A 26,329-nucleotide genomic window follows, 5' to 3' on the forward strand; every position below is an offset into this window, starting at 1 on the left:
TAAACAACCAGATCAAACCAAATCGGGGATATTTATATAACACAAGGAAAGCTATCGGTGCCAATGCATACAATTGAAAGTCCAACGATGAATACCTTTTTCATTTTAAATAACATACATGTTTAGCAGCTAAATAATTAAAATAACTATTTTATTAAAATATTTTATAATACTAACCATGTTATGGTTAAACACTATATAAATGAAAAAAATAATTTTAAAAATATGTAATTATTAATTTAATTAATTTTTAATAAATAGTGTAGAAATATTATAAATAGTATAATTATTTTAATGAAAATAATACTTGAATGGATGACAATAAATCTGTATCATCATTTGGATAATATAGTATATTATTGGTCATAAGCAATGGTTTGTGCCATTTATCGTAACATTGATTTGTAAAATAAATTAACATATTTTTCCAAATTGGACCTAATATATGGAAAATGTTAATATTATTTTTATTTATTTTTATTTATTTATTATTTATAATAAATCTATCATTAATAAAATTATTTACCTGATCCGGAAAATTCAAACAAAAATATTAAAAACAAAGCAAACACTATAATTGGTACTAATCGCACATATCTTTAGACAACAAAGAATAATAATAATTGTTTATTAATTATTAAATTTTTAATATTCAATTAAATTATTTGTTTTTAATTAGTTTTATACCTAAATAACAAGTATTCAAAATAGTTAAATTTCCCTTTGCTTTGCTCAAGTCTTGACAATATTGTATTACATAATAGGAAACCTATTAAAAATAATTAACATTTAATTTGATTTTTAAAAAAAAATTATTTTCAAACAATAGCAATATAGTTATTTTGTATACCCGATAAAAGCACAAAGTTATCCATAAGTAAAATGTTAGGCAAAAACATGTTTCGATAATCAAATGCCATTTTATATGATGAGGAATGATAGTGATTACGGGTAAACGTAAATATCAGTCCAAACTCATAGGTATGCAAAACGACACAATAAAATGTTAGTATTGCACGAAAACCGTCCAAAGCCTTGAACTTTCCGTATTGTTGTAAACCAAATATCGACTGTGCGTTGGATTTACCGGAAAAACATTTGATTATAAAACCAATGTTTGGTATCGATAGTAGTTTTTTCTTTAGTAGACTGTCTGGTAAACAGTCAAAAAGTGTACTCAATATAAATAAAATAATTAATGAACCGACACCAACACTGATATTACAATAGAAATAACATTAATAAACATAAATTATAATTAAATAAATAGTAATAAATCATACATACATTGACACTTTATGATAGTTATTCAATACAATTGGTTTGTCCTTATAATCACAATCATCATCCAATTCAATGTTAAACCGAGTTAATGGATATGTTACTAAATTATACAAATTTATTTAAACCAATTGTCATATATTTGTAAATTATTAAAAAAAAACATACATTTTGTTAGCACTCGAGACAAATCTTTCGGACGACAAGTGGATGGCAAACAAAAACCGTTTATTACATTTGAAATAACGAAGTGACTATTATCGGCAAATTCTATAACTTGTCGCCATTGGTCGGCAGTCTTCACCCGATGTGACTGAAAAAACTTTCCGATAATATTTTGTAACAAAACAAATGATAGACTTTTCGAGACATTATGTTTGTAAAAGTTTGCCATATCTTCGTAAACATTCAACGGTATCTGTTTTTTGTCGATTGATTGATGTTTTATTCCGCAATATTGACCGTATATTTTAGGTTTATCCGTTTCGTCGGGACTTTCGATGCTCAGACACTGGTCATAGTTGCCATACAAGACACCGTTTAGGCCGAGGATACCGTTTGAAGGACGGGGTTGTGCCTCAAAAACTATTTATTTTATTGACAGTTATAGTTATACTAATATATTATTGAAGCAAAAAATAAAATAATTTTGTTTTTATTAATTGGGACATACATTTAAGTGCCCAGAAGTCCCCATCGTTAACGCCATTCATTATTCTGGTTAACGATTGCATACACTGGTCCTCTAAATCCATTTCCATCAACACTTCCGCCACTCGACTATTCATTCGTTTATTAAATTCTGATAATTTTTCGCTAACATTATTGCCATAGATTTGCAGTCTATAAATCGCTTCGATTGCTTCATTCAACGACCCAATCCTATGTTTAATATTTTGTTTGCCCTCTTCATAGTCATCGGGAGTCAACTTATCGATAAAAAAGTCTAACATATCATCAGCTGAACATCCATTTTCATTATTATTATCGTTATTTTCATTATCCAATAAATTAGACTCTGTTGTTGTTTCATCACATTTAATAAGATTAATTAATATAGCAATTAAATACAATAAGTTTAATTTAAGTTTCATTTTTTAAATTGCTACTATTTTACTAAATAAAATAAGATCTAAGATTTATACAATATATATATAAGGATTAATATTTATTTAGTATTTTAAAATATTTTAAATAATATTAATTTATTATATTTAATTTCTACTATTTAATAGACATATATATTTGGAAAAAAATATTTTTTTTTTAATAATTTACATATTAATATAATAATTCATTTTTTTATAAATTTTCATTGACCATTGAAATGATTGCAAAATATTACAACATTATTATCTTTTAATACTTTTTATTTTTTTACAATTTACAATACAATTTATATTTATTATTATTATTATTATTATTGCAAAACTTTAGCAATACCCACTTAATTAGAAAAACTTAAAAGTTTTTACAACTTATAAAAGATTATTATTTAAATACTTTTTTTTTAAAAAATACATATTTATAGCCAGTTTTCAATGATTTATGATTATTGTTTTAAACTTTGTTGTGGTAATTTGACAATTTTTTTAAAAAGTATTTATAATGTATAAAAACATTCATATAACTTATTGTGATTGAAATTTGAATTTTTACAATATTTAACATTTTCATTGACAATTAAACTCAAATGATTAATTAATATATTTAGTAATTTTAAAATATATTATAAACTTTGTTTGTATCTTTGTTGTTGTTGTTGATAACATAAAATTGAATAAAACAAAATAAATTTAAGCATTTAATTAAATTAATTTATTTATATCAGACAGTAATTGTGCGTAAAAATTGTTTTTTAAAAATTAATATAAAATTTTGACTTAAATCTAATTTATAGACAATATTGTCTATTATGTAGTTATTCATCTAAAATGTTAGTTTTATAATCTAGATTTTAACTAAAAATAAAACAATTAAAAATAATATACAATTTTATTTTTCAGTTATAAAGAAAACAAACAAAAACATTAAAATTTTAAACAGATTATAGACAAAGAGTAAAAAAATTATTTGACCCAAACCCCTACCCACCCATTATGGGTTAGATATCTAACAACTTTAGTTAGATATCCAACCCTCTCACTCACTCACCCACACTAACTTAACTAACTTGTAAGTAATAAAATCTCAAACAGAAATGGAAATCCATGTCCAGGAAACCATCGACAACTGTTAAGAGGGCAAAACAATACGATTCCCGATCCCGTTTGACCACTATTTGGTATCTTTTAATTGATAGAAAGGCATATATGATATAATAATATTAATGCAATAGTTATTGCACTCTATTTATGTTTTATTAGTATACAAAATTAAAACAAATATAGCAAAAATAAGTAAAAAAAAGAGTTATCTTATTATATAAATGCAATATGACTTATTATCTATAGAATTAAATGTGAAAATTATATCTCAATTATAAAATAATAAAAAAAAGTAAAAATCTTTTCAATAAAATATATGCAAATAACAAAAACAATTGTAAAATAAAATCAAAAAATATTTATACAAATGAAAAAACAAATAAATTAAACGCCAAAAAATCGTTTAATTGTTACAATTGGAGGTCAACTCTAGTATCCGAACTATGGATAACTCGCGAACCTCTTGAGCTGTCAAAACAACTCCGAATTCTCGTTCAATAAACAGTTGTATCTCTACCGCCATCAGTGAATCCATTCCCAGTTTCAGCAATTTTGTGCTGGGATTCACTTTTTTGATGTCATCCATACCAAGAATGTGTGCCAACTTCTTCATAAAGTTTTCCTTTCCTCCGCCCGACTCCTGACGTGACTCGCATTTAACGAAAGAAATGGTAACGGCTTTGTCCGACTGTAGCATTGCATCCAAATAATAACATTGCATTCAATGATAAATTAGAATATTTAGTAATTTTATAATATATTATTTTGTTTGAATTTATTTCGTATTTTAAGCTAAAATAAAATAAGACTAAATAAAACAAAATTAGCAATAAATAAATAAAATAAATTTATATTAGACAGCAATTGTGTATAAAAATTACAAAATCAAAAAAAAAATTAATCAGAAATTTTTTTTTTATTTGCAAAACATTACTGAAATAAATTGTATATTATTTTTAATTGATTTAATTTTTAACATCCATTGCTTGTATGTCCTGTGGTTCGTCTGATGCCAGTTGTGATGAAATGGATGGACTCGAAGATAGAACAGGACTTGTAGGACAGGATGACGATGACAATGACGATGACGAGGATGTGATAGGATTAGCTGCCCTTTCAATAACAAACTTTTGGACAATAGTGTCGGCGCCGGTTGGAAACTGTGTGATCTTACCGTTTATTAGGCACACAAGTAAATGATTTCGCATGAGTTGCGGACTATTGGAAAACAGTATTTCCGACGGGTCTCGGCCGGCGCAGAGGGCTTCGGCAAATGCTATGGCATAGACACCGCACTGGCTATTGTCGTCCTGTTGGGTACAAAACGGTACATCAAGTCTAATACTGTCTTCAGATTTCATTAATCTTGTGACGGCGTTCTTGATTTCGTCGCCATAGAGCTTATAATTACCAGTTTTGCTGTCATAGACCCGACACTCATGGCGTCGGTCGGCGCACCTTATGTTGGACACCACCAGCCAGTGGTTGTGACTGTCGTTGACTATCTGAACAAAGCCTTCGTTGTTGTCGATGGCATCGAAAGCGTTCAATTCGTTCAGTAAAACGTTTTGCAAACCTTTTACACCAGGAAATTGTTTCTGAAGCAAATGTTGGGCCACATTCATAATGGTATCGGTCAGCCATTCATTTGGTCTGACAATAACCTCTTTGTCGAACAGTGTCATCGTATAGTCGCCATGTTTTAGCCACTCTTCGTGCCAAACGGTCGATTGGCTGTCGTTGTCGTTGTTTTGATCATTTGTCGGACTGTTTGCGATCAGAAGCGCATCACCATCTGATTGATCGGTGCACTGGTCGTCACTTAGGACAACATCGATAGTCTTATCGATGCGCCGGCGCTTCACTATATTCATTAGCATTACCACCAAATTACCCAACTGTTCCTTAAAGCCCGTTGTTATAAAAATAAATAAATAAATAATTGCCAATAATTACAGTAAATTAGTTTTTGTATATATATATATAATTAATTCAAATATACAAAAAAAACATTTATCAAAACTATTGCTTAATCTTTAATTTGTAATAATTGTAATAAAGCTGTTAATTAGCTGCACGTTCTGACCATTCACGCGCGCCAATCAAAATATTTTCACGTAACTTTTTATTAATTGATTAATTTAGTAATAATACTAATAATAATAGTTTAAAAACTACTTTTTATTTTTTTCTGTGTTGGACATCAATTGAAAACTCACTGTTATAAACGGTTTTTTTAGTTTTAGGCGACCTATAAATTTCAAATAAAAAGGTCGAAAATTTGTTGGTTTAATATTATTTAAGCGTTTAATTAAATCAAATCAAACCACACAAAAAAACTAAAGTGAAAGTGACAGCACCTGAAGTTAATTAAACCAAACAAACCAAACAACAAACAAATGGAAATGCAATGGATAGTCGTGATAGGGTTGGTAGTGGTCATAGTGGTAGTCATTGTCCTATTTGGTGCCTGTTATTTGATGAAACAGAAATCAAAACGAAAATCCATTCCCAAGAAACCGTCGGTAGCGGCCAAATCGGCGACACCAAATTCAAAAATGTCGCCACTAAAGAAAAGCGATGACATACCGGAGCCGGGAAGTCTACGAGTGGGTTCCAATCCAGGTCTGGAAACTGGCGGCAAAGTTCCGACCCGTACGACCACCGAAGAGTTTGTCCCCGGAGACGGCAATGAGGCCGTCAAGAGTACGATTCCCGATCCCGTGTGACCACTATTTGGTGTTTTTTTTGTAATTTATGGAAAGGCATATATGATATAATAATATCAATGCAATAGTTATTGTACTGTATTTATGTTTTATTAGTATACAGAAAAAACAAACAAATATAGTAAAAATCCGTAATAATTATTTTTTAAACAAATGATATCTTATTATATCAAATCAATATATCTTATTATTTCTAAAATTAAATGTTAAAATTATATCTCAATTTTATAGTAATAAAAAAATACAAATAACAAAAACAATTAAACAATCAAAATATAATTAAACAAATAAAAAAACAAATTAAACGCCAAACGAATCAGTCGTTTAATTGTCACCACTGGAGGCCAACTCTAGTATCCGAGCAATAGATAATTCGCGAACCTCTTGAGCTGTCAAAACTACTCCGAACTCTCGTTCAATAGATAGTTGTATCTCTACCGCCATCAGTGAATCCATACCAAGTTTCAGCAATTTTGTGCTGGGATTCACTTTTTTGATGTCATCCATACCAAGAATGTGTGCCAACTTCTTCATAAAGTTTTCCTTTCCTCCGCCCGACTCCTGTCGTGATTCGCATTTAACGAAAGATAGGGTAACGGCTTTGTCCGACTGTAGCATTGCATCCAAATAATGCAAACATGAGGGCATACGTTGGGCTACTGTTCCCACAATTATAACATCGTCTCGTCCCGTATTTTTGACTACTATACCAACATCACCGATGACTCCCCATTGAATTGATAGACCACTATATCCATCGGCTTTTCGGACTTCGCAAATCCTGTCCATTATGGCGTTACTGAAACCATAATTGGTTTGACCGGCGTTACCACGCATTGTCACACCAGATGAAAATGAGACAAAATAATCTAAATCTGGACAATATTTTCGGGTAACGATATCTAAAATAATAAACTGATCCGACTTTGAACGACACACAGTCTTAAACATTTCTTCGGTTTGATTCTCGAATATAGCGTCGGCCAAAACAAGTGCCAAATGAAATATACCACCGATTGGACCAAAACTCGAAGCTATGTTCAACAGTTGTGTCGCCTCTTTAGGCGATGTTAGGTCCAGATCAGTGACAATATGAATCTCTGCGCCATATCTTTCGCGAAACTTTTTCAGTTTAGTTTTTTGATAGCCGTCTTGCGGTCCATTTCGGGATGTAATCAAAAACTTTTTGGCATCTCTTTCAATCATCCAATCAATCATTTCAAGACCAAATCCACCTAAACCTCCGCTTACTATATAAACTTTGTTGGGATTGAATACTGTCCGGGCGTTGGCTTTAATGTCTAACGGCTTCAACGACATGGACTGACCCTCGGACTCTTCGTCTCGGATTTTAATGACAACTTTTCCCATATGTTTTCCCGATGACATAAAACGGAACGCCTCTTCTGATTCGTCAACAGTGAATATACTTCTGTCCAGTGGCCGTACGGTTCCGTTTTTGATGCCTTCTTCTATCAGTTCCCAAATGAGTTTCCTATCATTTAGCAAACTTTTCGGTGTATTTTCATCGACAGTAAACAAGGCGTCCAAAAGAATTCCGTGAAACGACTTGTTTTTCAGCATTTCATTCATATCTATAAACAAAAAAATTGAATATTGTTTTTGTTTTTTTTTATTTTCATTTTATACCTAATCTTGTATTAACAGACATATCATATTTGCCAATCTCAAGGAACCGGCCGTTATCTGCCAAACACTCAATACTGGCTTTGAGTTTGTCTTCAGACAATGAGTTGAGTACCAAATCTACACCTTTACCTTTGGTTGCATTCATTACATGTGTTTTGAAACTCAAATCGCGAGACGAAGAAAAGTTGCTATCATTTAATTTTGGAAACAATTTCTTCAAATATTCACGTTTGGCCATTGATCCGACCGTAACAAACACTTGACAACCCATATTCAAGCATATATTAATGGCCGCCTGACCGACACCACCACTTCCCGAATGGATCAAAACTTTCTCCCCATTTTTCAGATGTCCTCTGATTATAAGCGAGTAGTAGGCGGTAGAGTAAACACAAGGAACAGTCGACGCCTCTTCCATTGACCAGTTGTCAGGTATAGGCCATAAAAAGTCGGGATCGTCGACAATACATGTTGTCGCCAATGCTTTCGACGGAATCATTCCCATCACTCGATTGCCATTTTCATCTCTTCCGGAAAACTCTAATCCAAGTATACAGTCCTGTAGTGCCATATCTCCGGGCAAAGCGTCGGGCGGTAGTCGACCTATAATTAGAGAAATTATTATAAATTAAATAATCTAATTATAGTTATTTATATATTATTATTAGTTATTATTGTAGTAATATCTAATGATCGTTACCCGTGGCCAACATAATATCTCTGAAATTGAGAGCCGAATAATAGACGCGACACATAATTTGGTTATCTTTGCGACCGATCGGCCAATTCTTATGTTGACATTCATACCATTTAAGACTCGAAAGATCTCCTTTAGTACTGGTATTCAGATAACAGTGATCTGTTAGTACACTCTTATATATGGATTGCATAACATTTGGTTTATAATATCCCCAATGATTGTCGCGATAGACATTGTAAACCAAATCTTTGCTCATTATATCAACCAATGTTTGTCTATCGTGGATCAGATCGCCTTTAAAAGTCCCATTAAAATTGAAAATACATCGAACTCTTTGACCATTAACTTCGCGCCTCAAACTACACACCAATCCGAGGATACCATTTTTGGAGGTGTCGTCAGCGATTAGCCACAAGTTTTCACCCTCCGGTTTATTGTGGATCAGTTTAATCTCATTTTTCAATGTGTCCAACCATTTGCTGTAATTATTCTCAATTCGGACAATAACTTGTTTATCAATATCCACTTTGTAAGCCATCTTTCTGAAGAGCATAGTATTGGCTCCAAACTCGTTGTAATTGCAACCGATGTATACAAAACTACACTTTTCTGCCTCAGATCTAATCGCTTTAGCGTTCATTGTGTGTGACTTCTGGTTAAGCAATGAACGGATCAGCTTTTCGCTGGAAGTAAAACCAGATCTGAAAACAATCTGAAAGAAACCGTTTGGTTTCAATGAATCCCAAATCGATTGACACAATTCGACTAAATTGATGCTATCGTTGTTGTCATTCTTATAGATAATACAATCCATATCTTTCATTGTTGTCGGAACTGTTGACTCATTTGTAGGCCATTCAATGCTTTTAGTTTCTGCCGGTGATCTCGAAACCAGACTATAAGTAAGTTTCACAAAGTAGTCGTGCGGTTCAACAATAGCTGTGACCTCCGATTGCATCGATCGGTAACTATCGTTGAGTTCCAAGACTTTGAGTTCATTTTGTTTTTTGTTGTCATAGACTGTGATTATCTGTCTATCGGTTAACCATTTATTATAAATCATTTTCAACATAAAGTCGTCCTCTAAATCATCAAAATTTCTCAACTCTTTGATTGCGTCGACATTGTATTCATTAAGTCGTTTTAATTCATGTAAAAATGAATACAAATACTTATCTTTTCGTTTTACTGGCAAAACCTGGTCATCAGTTTTACCGCTAATCACATTAGCATTTTTGCCGACACTTCGCAACAAATCAAACTTTTTGATCAAATTTTGTGCCATTTTCTCACAGCATTCGGCATAATCTTTGATCTGTTCCGCGTCATCGTAAGTGTCATAGTTTTCAATGAGTCCATCAAATCGTTCAAAACTATAGTCGCCAACAACTACTGAAGTTAAGCCAAGATTTCGTTGAATTATATTTGCCTTCATTCCTCTAAATTCAAGACCTTTGGTGACACCTATACGGGTGTCGTAGTCGTAGAAGGCTTCTAGACGTGGTGTATCACCGCCCAGTGTGGCCACATCTTGGAGTAACAGTTTCGGATCGAATCGTATCAAATCCAACTTTACGGGAATAAACAGACCTTTGGTATCGATGCCTACAATACTGATTTGAATCATATTGTCGGCAAAAACCACCCAATTATCTGTCCACTCGACCAATGCCTTGACTTTTCTGTCCTCAACAAACGCTTCCGAAACGCACTGAAAACTTGGTCCGTAATCATAGCCTCTGAGCCGAAGACCAGTATAGATGTCTCGTTTCTTGAGTACTAGATTTTCGTCTTTGCGGATGCGATAGGAATTCTCATCCAAATAGTACTGAAACTCGAGACCCGTCTTCAGGAACTGAATATTACCGGTGACCACAACCGCACCGTTTTCTGTGAGAACAAAGTCACCGTTTGTCGTGTCAATAGTTGTCAATAATTTGATTTCGCGATTCGGCTGAATAATGGTCGCCCTGTGAAAGATTACATCACGAAACTCGACGGGAACTTCAAAATATTCGGTATTATGATAGGCGGCGAAGTGTTTCCATATTAACAACAGATAACCGGTTCCAGGAAACAGGTTTCGGCCATCGATTACATGTCCCGCTATATACACATCATCTTTATCCTAATATATGACGGTATGAAATAATAAAATAAAAATATATATATATTCATTTGTTTGTCAGTTTTTTAAATAGTATACAAGTATATACACATTTATATTATACTATAAAATTAATTTTCAATATATAACTAACCATTAAATTAAATCTGGTTTCTCTTGTTTTGCTTGTCTGGGCTTTGCTGAAGTACTCTGGATAAGTGGTAACAATATAGTCTTTATCGTGAATCCATTTGATCATTGGCGATATAAACTTAGTGCCATTGGACACCGGGTACTTAACAGTTGGATACAGTTTCTCGATGGCCGGATTCAGGCCCAGCGTATAGAGTGTACCGATACTCGACAGCACTTGGTTTACATTGTTCTCGTTTTTTCTCATCATCGGTACGTAAGATATGTTTGGTCCCAACGAACGCTTTAAAATTGATTGTAACAGAGAGTGAGGAGCAATCTCGACAACTATGGCGTCTTTGGGTATCTGTTTGATGGCATCGTTAAATCGGATCGGATATAAAAGATTATCCACAAAGTGATGGGCTGTCAATGTCTTTGAATTGTTATTATAGTTGGCACTGATCCACTTTGTCGACATATTTCTTGTGTCAGGCATTACACTCTTGAGCTTTGCGGTCAACTCTTCACCGATAGCATAGGTCAGTGGCGAATGAAAAGCTACGCCACAGCTTTCGACATTAGCGGCAAAAATACCTTTTGATTTTAACAGTTTGACAAAATCGTCGATGGCTTTGGTCTCACCGGATACGGTCACTGAATCGTCGGAATTGTCGCAACCGATAAATACATTTTCCGGACACAAAGGTTTGGCGTCTTTGGCGCCCAAACCGACGGCTGCCATCCGGCCGTTGCAGACCTTGTTGTTGGCGAAGGATATGCCTCTCCAGTAGGCCATTACAATGGTCTCTTCGGCGGTCAAACATTTATCAGCGTAAGCACAGGTCAGTTCACCGATAGAGTGGCCAATGATGCCGTTCGGTTTGATTTCTAATTCTTCGAGTAAATCAATTAATGCTATTTGAACGGCAGCTATGGTTAGAAAAGAGTTCAGAACTGAATCGTTAATGTTTTGCTTATCATTCATCAATAGATCCCATAAGTCTACCGAATATTTCTTCATTATTGTACATAAATTGCGAATCGACTTATTGAAGATATCAATATCCACCAAACCTTTGGCCATTGCTGTCCATTGAGTTCCCATTCCCGACAATATGAACCAAACCTCTCGATTACTCTCTTTGATTTCATTTATCTCAAAATAATTCATTTCTTTCAACTTGTTTTCATCCATACTCTCAATCAGCGCAAATCCACGAGAAGTCATTCCTCCATAAGAAGTATTGGATGCCCTAAAAGGACACGTCTTAGAAATATTATTAATAAGAGCCAACAGATCTCTGGTTATCTTTTTTGGTTTTTCCAGAAGTTTGGTGAAGAAATAATTGACAGCTGATTCATCTCTTCCGCACATATTTACTAAACGAGGAATTTTGTCGACAACTTTGTTGTTATCGGCCGATGAATTGATTTTCGGACACTTGACAATGACATGAATGTTGGATCCGCCGAACCCGAAGTTGTTGAGCGCTACGTACTGTCCATAAAACGGTGTGTTTTTATTGATTGGCATTAATAGACCCATTTTTATGCCCTCGACTTTAGGATTTGGTGACTTAAAGTGAATGTTTGCGGGAATCAGTTCGTTCTCAAACGATATGATCGCTTTGGACACCGCACACAATCCCGACGAGGCTTCTGTGTGGCCAATGTTTGACTTATGGGCGCCAATCATAATCGGGTTTTTTCTGTTGCCTATAAATAAAGTTTATTTTTAAAGTTATTTTCAAATTAATAATTACTTTATACAAAAATAAATGTCAATTCAATTGAATTTTATACCGGAACACATAGACTCGCAAATGGCTCGCATTTCTTCGGGATCACCCGCTTGAGTGCCAGTACAATGGGCCTCTACATAGTCGACATCATGTGGATTGACACCGGCCTCCTCGTAGGTGCCTATCATCAGATCCCGTTGTGATTCCCACGTTGGAAATGTAATACCCATTTCCTCGTAGCCGTCGTTATTGGTCTTTGTGTGAACAACAGTACAGTAAATACGTTTGGCGTCCTTTCTTCTGCGCAAAACAACGACCACCACTGCCTCGCCTTTGGCGTAGCCGTTGGCCGATTCGTCCAGACATTTGCACCGACCGTCTGGTGATAACATGTTTAACTTAAAGAATTGATACTGCATTAGTGGATTGAGTCCCAAATTAATGCCGGCAACAATTGCACTGTCAATCCATCCGTGTCTCATATAATGCAAGGCTTCATTCAGTGCCGTAAAACTGGATGCACAGGCCGTGTCCACTGCCATTGACGGTCCCTTCAGATTGAATCGATAGGATACTTGTGAGGCTATACATTGTCTATAAGCAGGTATAGAGTGGATGCCGATCGTTGAATGGGCATTAAGTATTTCATCGAAACAGTTGCCAATGAAGACACCGGTATTGGTTCCGCTCAGACTCATTGGGTTTTCGCCTGTAATCATAAGTTTTTTTTAATGTATCTAAGTTTTAATGAAAGAAAAATTATTTATAAAATAAATTAACAATACCTGAGTCCCAAATGGCCTCATAGACGGTCTCTATTAGTAGTCTTAACTGTGCGTCCATAAAATTGGGTTGATTTGGTTCGCAATGAAAGAAATCGCTGTCAAATTTGCCCAAATCGTCCAGTTTTCCCATTCCCATGGGTGAGGCAAACAAATCTAACCGTCCATTACAAACACAATTATAGATAAGTATATGATAAGTCAATTATATTAGATTATAATAAAATTTTTATTAAAAAAATAGTTTTATTTTTTAAATATATTTTATTTCTATAAAACACAGACCTCTTCGCCACCGTTTCTCATCTTCGGTAACCATATCATCATTATTATAGAGTCTTCGGGCAAACTCTTCAATCGATGAACACTCTATCAAATATTAATCATTTATTTTTCAATCATTCATATAATTTTGATTATTTTTTAATAATTAAATAAATCAATTAAAAAATAAAATAAAATCAATAATAAATACCGGGATATTTGCCAGATATTCCTGTTATCACTATTTCGTCTTCTTCTTTGATATTTTTGAGTCTTTTAGTAACGGCATCGTTGGCTAACTTATAGTTTCTCATTGTTTATTATTTTTATAATTTATTATAAACTTTAAACTTAAAATTGTTAGAAATAAAATGCTGAACAAATTATTATTATAAACTATAGTTTTTTTTTATTGAAGTTGAAAAATAATACTAATGCCGATAAAACTTATTGTTTCATTTATTTTTATAATATTTTCGCTGACAATCTGAATATCATTGAGTTTATGGGGAAAATTGTCCGACAATTTTGTAATCTATTTATGATTTCTTCAAAATTGAAAACAATTATGTTTTGCAACTCAATATTTTCCTATCATTTATCTCACATTTTAATGGATTTATCACTCATTTTACTGTATATTATTTATGTTTTTAATTAAATAAGTAGTTTACTTCTTAAACCATTTTAACAGTAAAAATAACTTAATATTTGCATTTGACGTGTATTTTGCAAATTTTTTGTCTTAAATAAAATAAATAAGTATAGGATTTTAAATTAATATTTATTAAAACATTTTTATAAAAAAATCAAGTTTATTATTTATAATACTATATAAAAAAAATTAAGTGTTGTTTTAATTGTATATTAATAACATTATACTTCGTTTATAATACTGTATATTTAAAAAATTGATTATACAATATATGAGATTAATATTTTATGTATGCATTGTCAATATAGTTTATTTATTAAATTAAATAAATTAATAGAAAATATGATAAATGTATGAAAGTATATAATTAATATACTGTATATACCAATCAAGTCTAACATTATTGGAAATCTATATAGTATTGAAACAATACATTGAAATATGTATCGCTTATTTACTATACAAATATTTGTTAATTTATGACTCAAACAATGACTGAATTTATGACCAAACAGTGACCACTTTGCAGCCGACGCCGTAATTATGCTGTACTGTAATGTTAGACTTGATCGGTATATAATTGTTAATGTTATTGTAAATATTGCAATACTAATAATTACAATAATTTAAAAAAATAATTACATTGTATTAATTAAAAATATAATTTATGTATATATAAACTTATATATATATATAATATGGCATTTAAAGTCCATAACCTAAAAATTTTATCAAATACTGTAATTATATTTTTCACTTATTTATATATATAATAAAATTAAATGTAATCAATAGTTCTATTTTTTCAATATTATTTATATAAAAAATAAATCATATAAACTATTTATATATACTTTATATGATATAATATTTAATTGAAATTACAATATTAAGGTATTATTTGTTATTAGTTTGAAAAGCTTATTTAAATCAATTATATATTATTTCCTGTTTTATCCTTAAATTAAAAATAGAAAATATGTTATTTTAAGCAATAATTGTAAAATAACAATTTTGTGTCTTTTAATAAAATAAAATATTATTTCACAATAGTTTATTAAAATTGATTATAATAAAAATTGCAAAAAATAATACCATTAATTATATATCCTATAAACAAAATAAAAATTAATTGTTCATAAAATATACAATATGTATGTAATTATAGAAAAGAGTATTAAAAATGTGCGAATTAATAATAATATACATTATAAATATTATCAATAATAATATTATGTTATAAAAAATAATTAATACTTAATATATGATACACAGTGTATTACACACACAAACACTTTTTAAATATTTCAAGCATTTTAATTGCTATTATTGTCTCTAAATTTGTCATTAATTTATTACTTATTTATTTTTTTTAACGATAACAACACTGACATCAAAAAAGCCTTAAAGCGTTTTCTTAAGCTTTCCATTGCAGACACCATTGCCGATGCCATTAGCTGTATAACCATTACTATTATAATTGTTTTTAAAATTTGTATTTTGATTGATATCAGGCTTATTATAGTAACCATTGCTAACCAAATGTTTGCCTTTTTGCTGCTGTGGACTGGCTTTCAATATATAGGAACGGATAAAAAAGTTCATAAATAATAGGAAAAAAAGGAAATATAGCGAAAAGCCAAAGACAGCCACTTTTCGGGAGAGATCGCATGGAGTGCCCGATAGTTTATAGTGTAGGGCCAGGTAGTTGATGAACAGTCCGGCAAACATTTGGGCAATTTGTAATGAAGTAATGGTCACATTAACCACACGGGGTATCACAAAACGCATGGCCCGTAACGCGTAGTACGTGTACATCATTGAATGGATCAAGAAGTTCATGTTGACCATCCATCTGGCAGTTGATGGTACGTCGGCAAACACGTACCACGAATAGGTCAGTGTCAGTACGTGGTGTACCCAATGCAAGTGTATGAGCTTCTGCTTTCTCAATACAATGAATACCGTATCAAACAGTTCCAGGGCTTTCGATAGTGTAAAAAACAGGTACCAAATGTTGAGCCGAGCATCCTATCAATGGATCCAAACAAACAAACAATCAAAAAATCAATGATACGCCAATCAATTTATTTATATAATTTTTTTAGTCAAATAGTTATTATTAAATATATCATTGGGATATCACACACACATACATACAAAATATTTGATTCATTTTAGTTAATAGTTTTTTTCTTTTTTAAATAAAACATAACACTTAACATTGAAATTGAATGATTTCATCATACAATTCAACTTTATTTTATTTTTTATTTTAATGATAGTAGTAATAATATTGTAATAAAAACACTTAACATAAAATTGTGTAGACTTTTTTATGATATGCACAAAAAATATCTTTAAATAATAATAATAATAATAGTTAATTAACATTACTAAAAACAAGTATTTTTTACTTGAAAAGTTACTAAAATCTTTATAATAATTATAATTATTACTGTATTACTATTCAAAATTATTGAGATTCAATCACTAAAAAAATGCTTGTATGAGTAAAAATGTTTGAATAAATCAAATTAATAAAATAGTCATAAATAATTAATTAGTAAATCTAAAAGTTATTCCTAATGTCGTATTTTTGTCTAAAAAAAAAATTTAATTTATAAATTTTATATTTGCTTTGTTAAGTGTGAACCCGATAATTGGTTACTCGAAAAGTGTGATAAAATAATTCAATTAATTCAAACCGCAAGTTCAATAGTCTTCAAAATTTAGTAAACAAAAAAAATTGAACCACAAAAATTGTAAATTTATTATTATTATTATTATTATTTGGGTTCAAAATTTATTTATAATTTAATAACAAAAACCTTCGACTAATCTTTTAATTTATTTATTATGCCTTTCCTTTCACAACCAGTTTGAGGTCAATATCACAGAATTCACGCTAAGTTTACAACTTCTGGGATATCATTGAATTTAATTTTTTTTTTAAAAACCACTACTTATTTACAAATTAATTAATATATCATATTAATTATATACTTTTAATTATTTTAATAGCTTAGGCTATTAAATTAGTAGTAAATACAACTTAATTGTTAATTTCTTATTCAATAATTATCATAATAAATACACAGCAAATATTAATGCAATATTAATAATAATAAATGTACTGTTTAATCATAAATATATTTTAAATATAATTTATACAGTATATTAAAAAATTATTAGTTATTTAGTATTTTTAATAATTTTAATTAAATGAGTCTATTTGCAAAAATAAGTTTTAAAAATCAAGTTTTTTTCATAGGATAATGTCATAAAAATATAAAATACTGTATGAATATATAATTAAATTTATATTAATATACAGTATATATTCCGTATAAAATATTAAGTTTTTCACATAATTATTATCTCATTAATTCATAAAAATAGGTTTTTTGTCTTTTTTCTAAATGAATTTTCTTATAGCAATAATAATAATGATAATAAAATAAACGTAAAACACATTTAATTTATTATACTATGAAAAAAACTAACACAACTTTTAATATGAAATAAACTTTCATTTTATTAACAAATCTAATAAATTATTTAAATATAAGTGAAACATAGATTTAGAGAGAAAGAGAGAAAAAATAAATAATTAAAAATAATAATAATATTATTATTGGGAAATCATTTTAATTAAATTAATTGTATTATAAGACTAATATAAATTTAGAGTATAAGTTATTGTAGTGTTTAGTATTTGTTGTGTTCAAAAGTGAAATAATATATATATATATAATAAAAATAGCATAAATAGGACGTACCTCATAATAGGATGCATCACAAAACGATGCGGTCATCCCTTTTGTGTAAATGATGTGCAAAAACTCTGGCAAACATCGGATGACACCGCAGATGGAGAATATCGACAATAAGATGTTCCAAGCGCTCAGGTATTTGCGCAGATCGTAGCCCTTATCGCGGAACGACATGAAAAATTTGATGCCAAATATGACGATCACATAAGCTATGGACAGATATAAAGAGATATGCCAGTAGAGGTCAGACATCTTTTGTAGTTTAGTGCCCATTTTAATGATCACGTCCTCGATGGTCAAACTAAAGGGAAGGCCAGGAAATTGGTGCCAATCGTTTGACCATTTGATTTCGGGACTACGATAGTCGTTAATATAGTTATGATATCTAATGTCTGATAAACCATCAGTTCCCACGTCGATCACCATATTGTGCGTCAATTATATGATTTTATTTTTTAAAAATAATAATAATATAAAGTTATTGTCGTAGAGAAGTCTGAATCACCACAAGAATCTGTCTCTTAGGACTGTATGGTTGTGTCACTTGTATTATATGAGTCAACAAACAAAAATTGTTATATTATTGAAACAAGTGATGTCGACAGCACCTGACATTCAAACACTGTTTGATTCATAGGACGATTGATATAAAGTTTATGAGAGAGTGAGAAGTAGATCAACACTTGTAATAAACTGTTTGATTAACTATTTTTGGTACTAATTTGTAGGACAAACTTTATATTAAGACAAACTGTATAATAATATTAATAGTAGTATTAGTAGTAGTAGTTGTTGTTGTTATTTAGTAAAAATGCATTAAAAGTTTTCAATTACTTTCAATTCCTCCGATAACTTATATAGGTTTGACGGACACGCCTATAGCAGCCAACTTCTTGCCTCTCACGTGATGTATGCTGTGCTCCATATGCTGTATCTCAAGTAAACACAAGGAGGTGACGGTCGACGGATCCCTTTTCCTTTCAATACCTCTCTCTCTCTCTCTCTCTCTCTCTCTCTCTCTCTCTCTCTCTCTCTCTCTCTCTCTCTCTCTCTCTCTCTCTCTCTCTCTCTCTCTCTCTCTCTCTCTCTCTCTCTCTCTCTCTCTCTCTCTCTCTCTCTCTCTCTCTCTCTCTCTCTCTCTCTCTCTCTCTCTCTCTCTCTCTCTCTCTTAGTCATACAGAGAGAGAGAGAGAGAGAGAGAGAGAGAGAGAGAGAGAGAGAGAGAGAGAGAGATACTTTAAATACGACTATCCCAATAAAAAATGTGTTTTTTTAAACTTTTCAACAAAATTTATTTTTATCTTTATATTTACTGTATACAAACAACAAGTTTCTTTCAATACAAATATTTGCCTGCAGGACACACACACACACATACACATGCATACATGTGCTCAGGTATTATCGACGATAGTACATATGAATGCAAATTATAAATAAATAGTTTGTTGTCTTTGTCTGCACTTAATCCGTACTTTTATATTAATAATATTAAATATATACATAAATTAATAGTTTATTTAATGTACTAATGAAAAACAAATTTCAATCAAAAATTACAAAAATAAATTATTATTCAAAAAAAAATACAAGTGAAATATATATTGATTGACAATATCGACGCAATTACTTCAAGTAATTTTTTTCTTTAAATTTAATATTACATCTCATTTAAGATGCAATGGTTTTACATCCCAGAGCCTCTCATCAAAACGCTAGATATACTGTACATACAGTATATAATGACGTAAGCAATCAGTGATGTAATAATCACTTGAATAGTGATTGAAACTTTAAAAAACAATATGAAACTTAGGTTCGGACAGACCCAACAAAAATTAATAAATTAACTTTAGCTCCGGTATCGGGTTGTTTTGGTGTCGGCTGTTATACAACATCATTGCCATCACTTAAATGAGTCACACCTCTTTGCACTTAATTATTGCATATTTATCGATACACTTGTATTAATATTATATATTTTCAAAAAAAAAAGTTATTTTTACATAATTTTTAGATGTTTTTTTTTGTTTTTGAATATTTTTTTTGATTGCATTTTTAATGACAACGATTTTTTAAAAATAAAATATAAACTGTTAATGAATTTTTTGATGCAATTTATAAATTCTAATTTTTTTTTGTAACTAATTTATTTATATATTTATTTTTATACGTTATTAAAATAGTAAGAAAAAGTGTCACCTTCAAAGTGAAATACTATAAATTAATAAACTTTATAATTATAAACGTTTAAAAAACAAAATTATAGTTAGAATTTAATTATTATTAAAAAATGTATTATTATTAATAAATAAACATTATGTATATTTAGAAATTTTTTCCAAATATACAGATAATTTATATAAATATTACTAATTATTTTGTTTACATTGGATATTACTCTCTCTCTCTCTCTCTCTCTCTCTCTCTCTCTCTCTCTCTCTCTCTCTCTCTCTCTCTCTCTCTCTCTCTCTCTCTCTCTCTTAAGTTATTTATTTATTGACTTTATTTAAGGTTTTATAGAATAAAACTTTTAATCTTAATACTAAAAATATCAATAATAAAGTTTCTGGAAATTTATTAGTTAAAAATATCTCATATTAAAAGCCAATTTTATTGTCTGTATTAATCTCCTTTCAAATCACTACTAATAAACCAATTATTTGCGTCTACCTAAGCCCATAATAATAATAATAATAAGATTAATAAAAAATAATAAAAGTAAAAGCGATACAAGTTTTAGACACTTGAAAACTATTCAATATAATCAAAAAAATAATCGGTTAAACATTTTTTTTTTTTTTTTTTTGATGAAAACTATGATAATAAATTTATTTGAATAATGAAACTGATTTTCTTTTAGTATTTAAAAGTTTAATTGAGAGGTTTGCACCCAAATAATTTTGGCACCAATAGTATTAATATTATTAAACATTTTTTAATTTGTACGAATTTTAATTTTAATTAAAGTCTCAAGTGTTATGCACTTATTTTTATGAACTTAATATTATAAATAATAAAAAAATTTTAGTAAAAACAATTTTTATTAAATACTACTAATAAATAGTTTTGTACTAAAATAATTTACACAATATTCTAAATTAATTGGAAATATGATTAATTTTTTTTTCTAAAAATATTTTTTAAATAATAATTTATATTCAAGAAACTATAATCAAATTTTTAAAACTAAAATTTATGATTAGTATTTTTAAATATATAAGAAATATTTTATAAAAAAATTAACAAAAAAAATTTCGATGCAATGAATCATTTATTTATTTGAATAAACTTTATGTAAAAGTTTATACATTGTTTTTAAAATCATATGTATTGACAATATTTAGACATTATTTAAAAAACAGTTAACAAAATTAAATGTCATTTAGTGGTCATTTATGCGGCTTTGGCTGCTTTGGCGGCTTTGTATTGAGCATTGACGGCAAGACCGGCACCGCTACCATAGCTGGCGGTCTTAAGGGGCAGTGGCTGTGCAACAACTGGGATGGGTTGGGCCACACGTTGGACGACTCGCTCACCCTTGTGGACAACGGTATGGATCTCTTCAATGACTGGACGGATCTCTTGGGTGACTCGTCGGTAGGGTTGGATGATCTCACGGACCTCTTGGATGATGGGTTTAGTGATTTCGTTGACCACACGGTGTGGTTGGTCCTGGAATGACGAGTGTTCAGTTGATCCCTGGGATGGAGTGTGTGTCTGTTGGACTTGGACTGGGCTGGAGGACGATCGGAAGTTGATTTGGACGGGCATGTTGTCAGAATTGACTTCAATGATCTGGGGTTGGATGTAGTCTTGTTGGACGGGCACTTGTCTCAACTCAACGGTACGACGGGTATGGACGGCAGCCTCGACGGGTCCGGTGTATTGTTGGACTGGAGCGGCATAAGTCTGGACTGGAGCGGCATAGGTCTGGACTGGAGCGGCATAGGTCTGGGTGGGAGCGGAGTAGGTGTTGACTGGTGCCGGGGCGGCCATTGGCAGAGGTGCCGGTGCAGCGAATTTGGTGTTTTGCATACCATACTGAGCGTTGACCGAAAGGGCCAGAACAGCCAAAAGCATGAGTTTCATCATCTTTTAAGAGATGGTTTTTGAATGTCTTTTCCTGAAAACTTAAAGGAAATGATTTGCTAATGAATTCAATAATTCACAAACTGATGACTTTCTCATTGATTGTCTGACACTTTTATACCCAAAATTTTCGACTCAATTTTGGTCCTTTGATTGTCAATAATATCTTTGTGTTGTATTATTGTCTATACAATTGTGTATATTTAGATATCCATTAAGGGATTAAAACTACTATTTCCCAATTATTTGATTTTGGGGCCAAAAATTAGGTCAAACTTTCTCTCTCACTTATTCTCACTTACTGTCCCTYTCTCTCTCTCTCTCTCTCTCTCTCTCTCTCTCTCTCTCTCTCTCTTTCTCTCTCATATGTGTGTCTCACTATCGGACACTACCAGTCGTCCCTCACTCTCCCACACTTGTAGTCCAATTGTCTACATTTATCTTATAATTAAAGCAAATATTTCTCTTAATTTAACTCTACACTAAATGCACTATAAATATATATAGATATATATATATATTACAATTTAGTAATAATTTTAAACAATTTCGTAACTCAATCAATACAATACTAGAATTAATACTTGTATTTATATAAACTTTATTGTTTGACTTTTGTTCCTAAAATTAGCATTAAATAAATTATCAGATATTATCAATAAATGTTAGTTACTATGTTAAATATACTGTAAATTTTAATAATTTTAAAGTTTTATTGAAATTAACATATTTAATGTATAGCTGTTTTATAAATAACATGTTATATTATAGGAATTGTAGTTTAATAGTTTAAATTATTATAATATAATTAAATTTTATGATAAACTCTAAATTGTCATAAATTGTTTTTATCCAATAATAACTAAACAATTTAATTTCTAATAATATAATTATTAAAATACATGTTAACGCATACCAACAAAATGACAACTTACATATTGCTTATAAAATATTTTTTTTTAAACCCATAATTATTTGTTAAATAATTAAATCTTGATAAACAACTTGTGAGACTATCACTACTGTTGTTATTGATTATCATTTGAGATAAAAATTTTAAACAAAAAAGTATTTTAATAATAATCTCTCTCTCTCTCTCTCTCTCTCTCTCTCTCTCTCTCTCTCTCTCTCTCTCTATCTATCTATCTATCTATCTATCTATCTATCTATCTATCTATCTCTTCTCTCTTTTACACACACACACACATAGAGAGAGAGAGAGAGAGAGAGAGAGAGAGAGAGAGATTTAATAAAAAAAATTATGTGATTTCTCGCATTTTACAAACTATTTTCAATGTCATTCATTGTATTTTTGACAACATTTTCACTTCAATTGCATTTTGATTACCGATACATAAAAAACTACTGTATATAGTATTATAATTTTCAATAGTATTACAATTAATATTTTTACTGCTTTTTGTTTAAATTGATATTGACAATTACAAAAATATACTGTATATAAATAACTTATTATAATAATACAGTATTTATACATAAAAATAAAATCTTTTCAAAAAAATCTTATAAATATGTTATTAAAAAAATCAAATTTTATTACCGATTAAAATATAAAATGGAAAAATTCTTTAAATAAAATTTAAAATTATAAATAAGTTGTTTTTTATTTTTTTTGTTTACCTGAACATTTTTGTGTTATAAATATTTTTTAACTTTAATATTATATGTGTATATATTAAACAATATTCAACAAACAACATAATTATAATTATTAACAATATTCTCATATTATCTTTTTAATAATATAATTATAATTTATAAAATTATTTTTATGTTATTGATAGACTAAAATTATAGTTTCTTATTATTTAAGAGATGCTATCAATCATATGATTAAATCGGATGACATTATAATATACATTATAAACGGTGTATAATATGTATAATAGTTTTGGTGACCGGAATGACTATGTATTGTAAATGATATATCATTTATTATTTTATGTGACATTTATTATAGATTTTATTTTTTTTATATGACATTGAAATTATTTTTCGAAATATTTTAAAACACATATGAAATTATCTGTCATTATAAAAATATTATTATTAAGTTAAAAGTTTTATATTATTGTTTTATATTATCATATCTATAATTATTACTACAAAAGTTTATTTAAATAATAACATTAAAATTGAAAATTTTGCTTTCAAAAAAATATATTTATGTGAAATTATGTAATATTATATAAAAATATTTTTAATTGTCTAAATTGATTTATGCTTTGTTTAATCATAATTTGTTAAAAAAAAATTATGTAAATATTAATTTTGAGCAAATATTATTTTTTTTCTAAGTATAAAATATCGTTTTGTAAATACAAAATAAAAACACTTTGTTTTTAAAATTAAATAATAAACTATTAAATTCAGTTATATAATATTGTTAGATAATATTTTTGTTTCCTATAAAAATTTCCTTGACTATTTAGAAAACTATAAATTATTTTTTGAAAAAATACATAAAATAATCGTTAGTCATAATTTATTATTTTTAAAATTGTTTATCATCTAATACTGTAGTTTTCTAAAGTAATAATAATAATTATTATTATTATAGCATTTTTGATGATAATATTTTCTAAAAATTTTTATTTAAAATAAAATATTTTCCATTAAAAAACAAATAACCAAGATAAATTATTGTAATATAACTTATTTTTTTAAAAGCATTATTTAGATAATAAATATATCAACAAAACATATTATTTATGTCTTATTTATAAAAACTCAAATATTTTGTTAAAATAGTAAATTGATAACAAAAATTTTGCTAAAGAAAAAAAAACATATTTTCTAACAATTTTTATAATATGTTGTTCTATATATTAAGCAATCAATATATAATAGTTTATGTGTTTAACTAAATTAATAAAAATAAAAACAAAACAAAAACTATTTAATGTCAATCAATCAAATTCACGGCAAATCATTGGAAAACACAAATAATAACAATGTTTAATATATTTAACAAAATCAACATTTAATTCATATATTATATAGTATTTATTTATATGCTTATCATCTATGTTTATCAAAAAACAATGTAATATTAAATATCTTTTATTATATAAAATTTTTATTTAATTAACAAAAATTGAAAGGTTTTTGCTAGTTTTTATTTTTATATGCTTTTCAATGTTATGTTTATTTATTACTATTAAAATAAACTTAAAACTACAATATTTTGTTTTTATTTAAATTATAACAACTAAAAAAAAATATTTAAATGCAAAATTATCATTGCAATTTGTTGCAAATATTTTTATATCAACTTTAATAACATTGCTAATAATGTGAAAAAAAATAATTTAAAAATTTAAATACAAAAAATACTTGTTTTTAATATAAATTTATTCAAATATAAATAAAAACATTTGATTAATAGCAAAATTATTTAATAAATATTGTTTTCTTAAAACAATTTTGCAATTAACATTTTTTAGACAACTAATAGCAAAAATTGCATATTTAAACAATAATAATAATACACTTCATATATATAAGTACTTTTGATTTTAATAATTTTGATGATATTTTTAGACAAATAAGAAAATTGTAATTTTTTTAAAAACTTAAAATATTTAACTCATGTTATGTTACTCTAAAATTAATTAAACTATAGTATCACTATTTCATAAATGTAAATTGTATAACATATTATTTAAAAAATTTATTTGATTTTATTATTTGATTAGATTGCGATCGTTAAGTATAATTAAGTATTATTTTATTTATAAATGAAATAAATTTTTTATTTCAAAATTACTAACTTTAGTAAATAACTAATAAAATCAAATATTTTTATTTTATTCAGTTGATAGTCTGATTGATTTTACAACAAGTGATGTATTTTACAATGTTTAATAGAAATATTTTTTGTCAATAATTTTTTAGTTTATATTACTGGATAAAATAATCCCATTATATTTTTAAAAAAAATCAATTTAATAAATCCAATCTACTAGATTATGATAACTAAAAATTCAATTTAATATGGCAAAATATTTTATTAGATTAAATTAGATTTGACATTCAAACACACACACACACACACACACACACACACACACACACACACACACACACACACACACATACCACTACTAAATAAGCCTAATCTAATCAATACAGTACAACAAATCTAACTGAAACCGATTTTAGGTGGTTCCCACTAGTATTTACAAT

The 26,329-nt window shown here is 29.0% G+C and overlaps 4 protein-coding genes across 4 annotated transcripts; all 4 read right to left on the reverse strand.

Moving 5' to 3' along the window:
• Positions 1-902: 902 nt before the first annotated feature.
• On the reverse strand, positions 903-3,379 carry LOC128964377 (uncharacterized; the record flags this gene model as incomplete). The annotated part of the gene is made up of 5 exons (XM_054310966.1): positions 3,376-3,379; positions 1,955-2,299; positions 1,450-1,866; positions 1,288-1,384; positions 903-1,215 (listed from the first exon to the last, which is right to left on the reverse strand). Coding segments are annotated over exons 1-5 (1,176 nt in total), but the record flags the coding sequence as incomplete, so codon positions are not given.
• A 3,114-nt stretch (positions 3,380-6,493) lies between these two features.
• Positions 6,494-14,030, reverse strand: LOC128964428 (fatty acid synthase-like). The gene is made up of 8 exons (XM_054311017.1): positions 13,809-14,030; positions 13,619-13,702; positions 13,337-13,489; positions 12,613-13,260; positions 10,829-12,525; positions 8,568-10,695; positions 7,868-8,470; positions 6,494-7,812 (listed from the first exon to the last, which is right to left on the reverse strand). Exons 1-8 carry the CDS (start codon positions 13,909-13,911, stop codon positions 6,542-6,544), a joined length of 6,687 nt encoding a protein of 2,228 aa, XP_054166992.1. The 5' UTR covers positions 13,912-14,030; the 3' UTR covers positions 6,494-6,541.
• A 1,571-nt stretch (positions 14,031-15,601) lies between these two features.
• On the reverse strand, positions 15,602-18,453 carry LOC128963956 (elongation of very long chain fatty acids protein 6-like). Its single transcript, XM_054310507.1, has 2 exons — positions 18,035-18,453; positions 15,602-16,283 (listed from the first exon to the last, which is right to left on the reverse strand). Exons 1-2 carry the CDS (start codon positions 18,299-18,301, stop codon positions 15,657-15,659), a joined length of 894 nt encoding a protein of 297 aa, XP_054166482.1. The 5' UTR covers positions 18,302-18,453; the 3' UTR covers positions 15,602-15,656.
• A 2,971-nt stretch (positions 18,454-21,424) lies between these two features.
• LOC128964378 (KH domain-containing protein 3-like) lies at positions 21,425-22,123 on the reverse strand. Its single transcript, XM_054310967.1, has one exon. The coding sequence runs from the start codon at positions 22,121-22,123 to the stop codon at positions 21,425-21,427; it is 699 nt and encodes a 232-aa protein (XP_054166942.1).
• Between the last annotated feature and the right edge of the window lie 4,206 nt (positions 22,124-26,329).

This window comes from Oppia nitens, unplaced genomic scaffold (assembly GCF_028296485.1).
Source record: "Oppia nitens isolate AA-2021 unplaced genomic scaffold, nextdenovo-longstitch-racon4-pilon3 scaffold8_pilon_pilon_pilon, whole genome shotgun sequence".
Taxonomy (NCBI): Eukaryota; Metazoa; Arthropoda; class Arachnida; order Sarcoptiformes; family Oppiidae; genus Oppia; species Oppia nitens.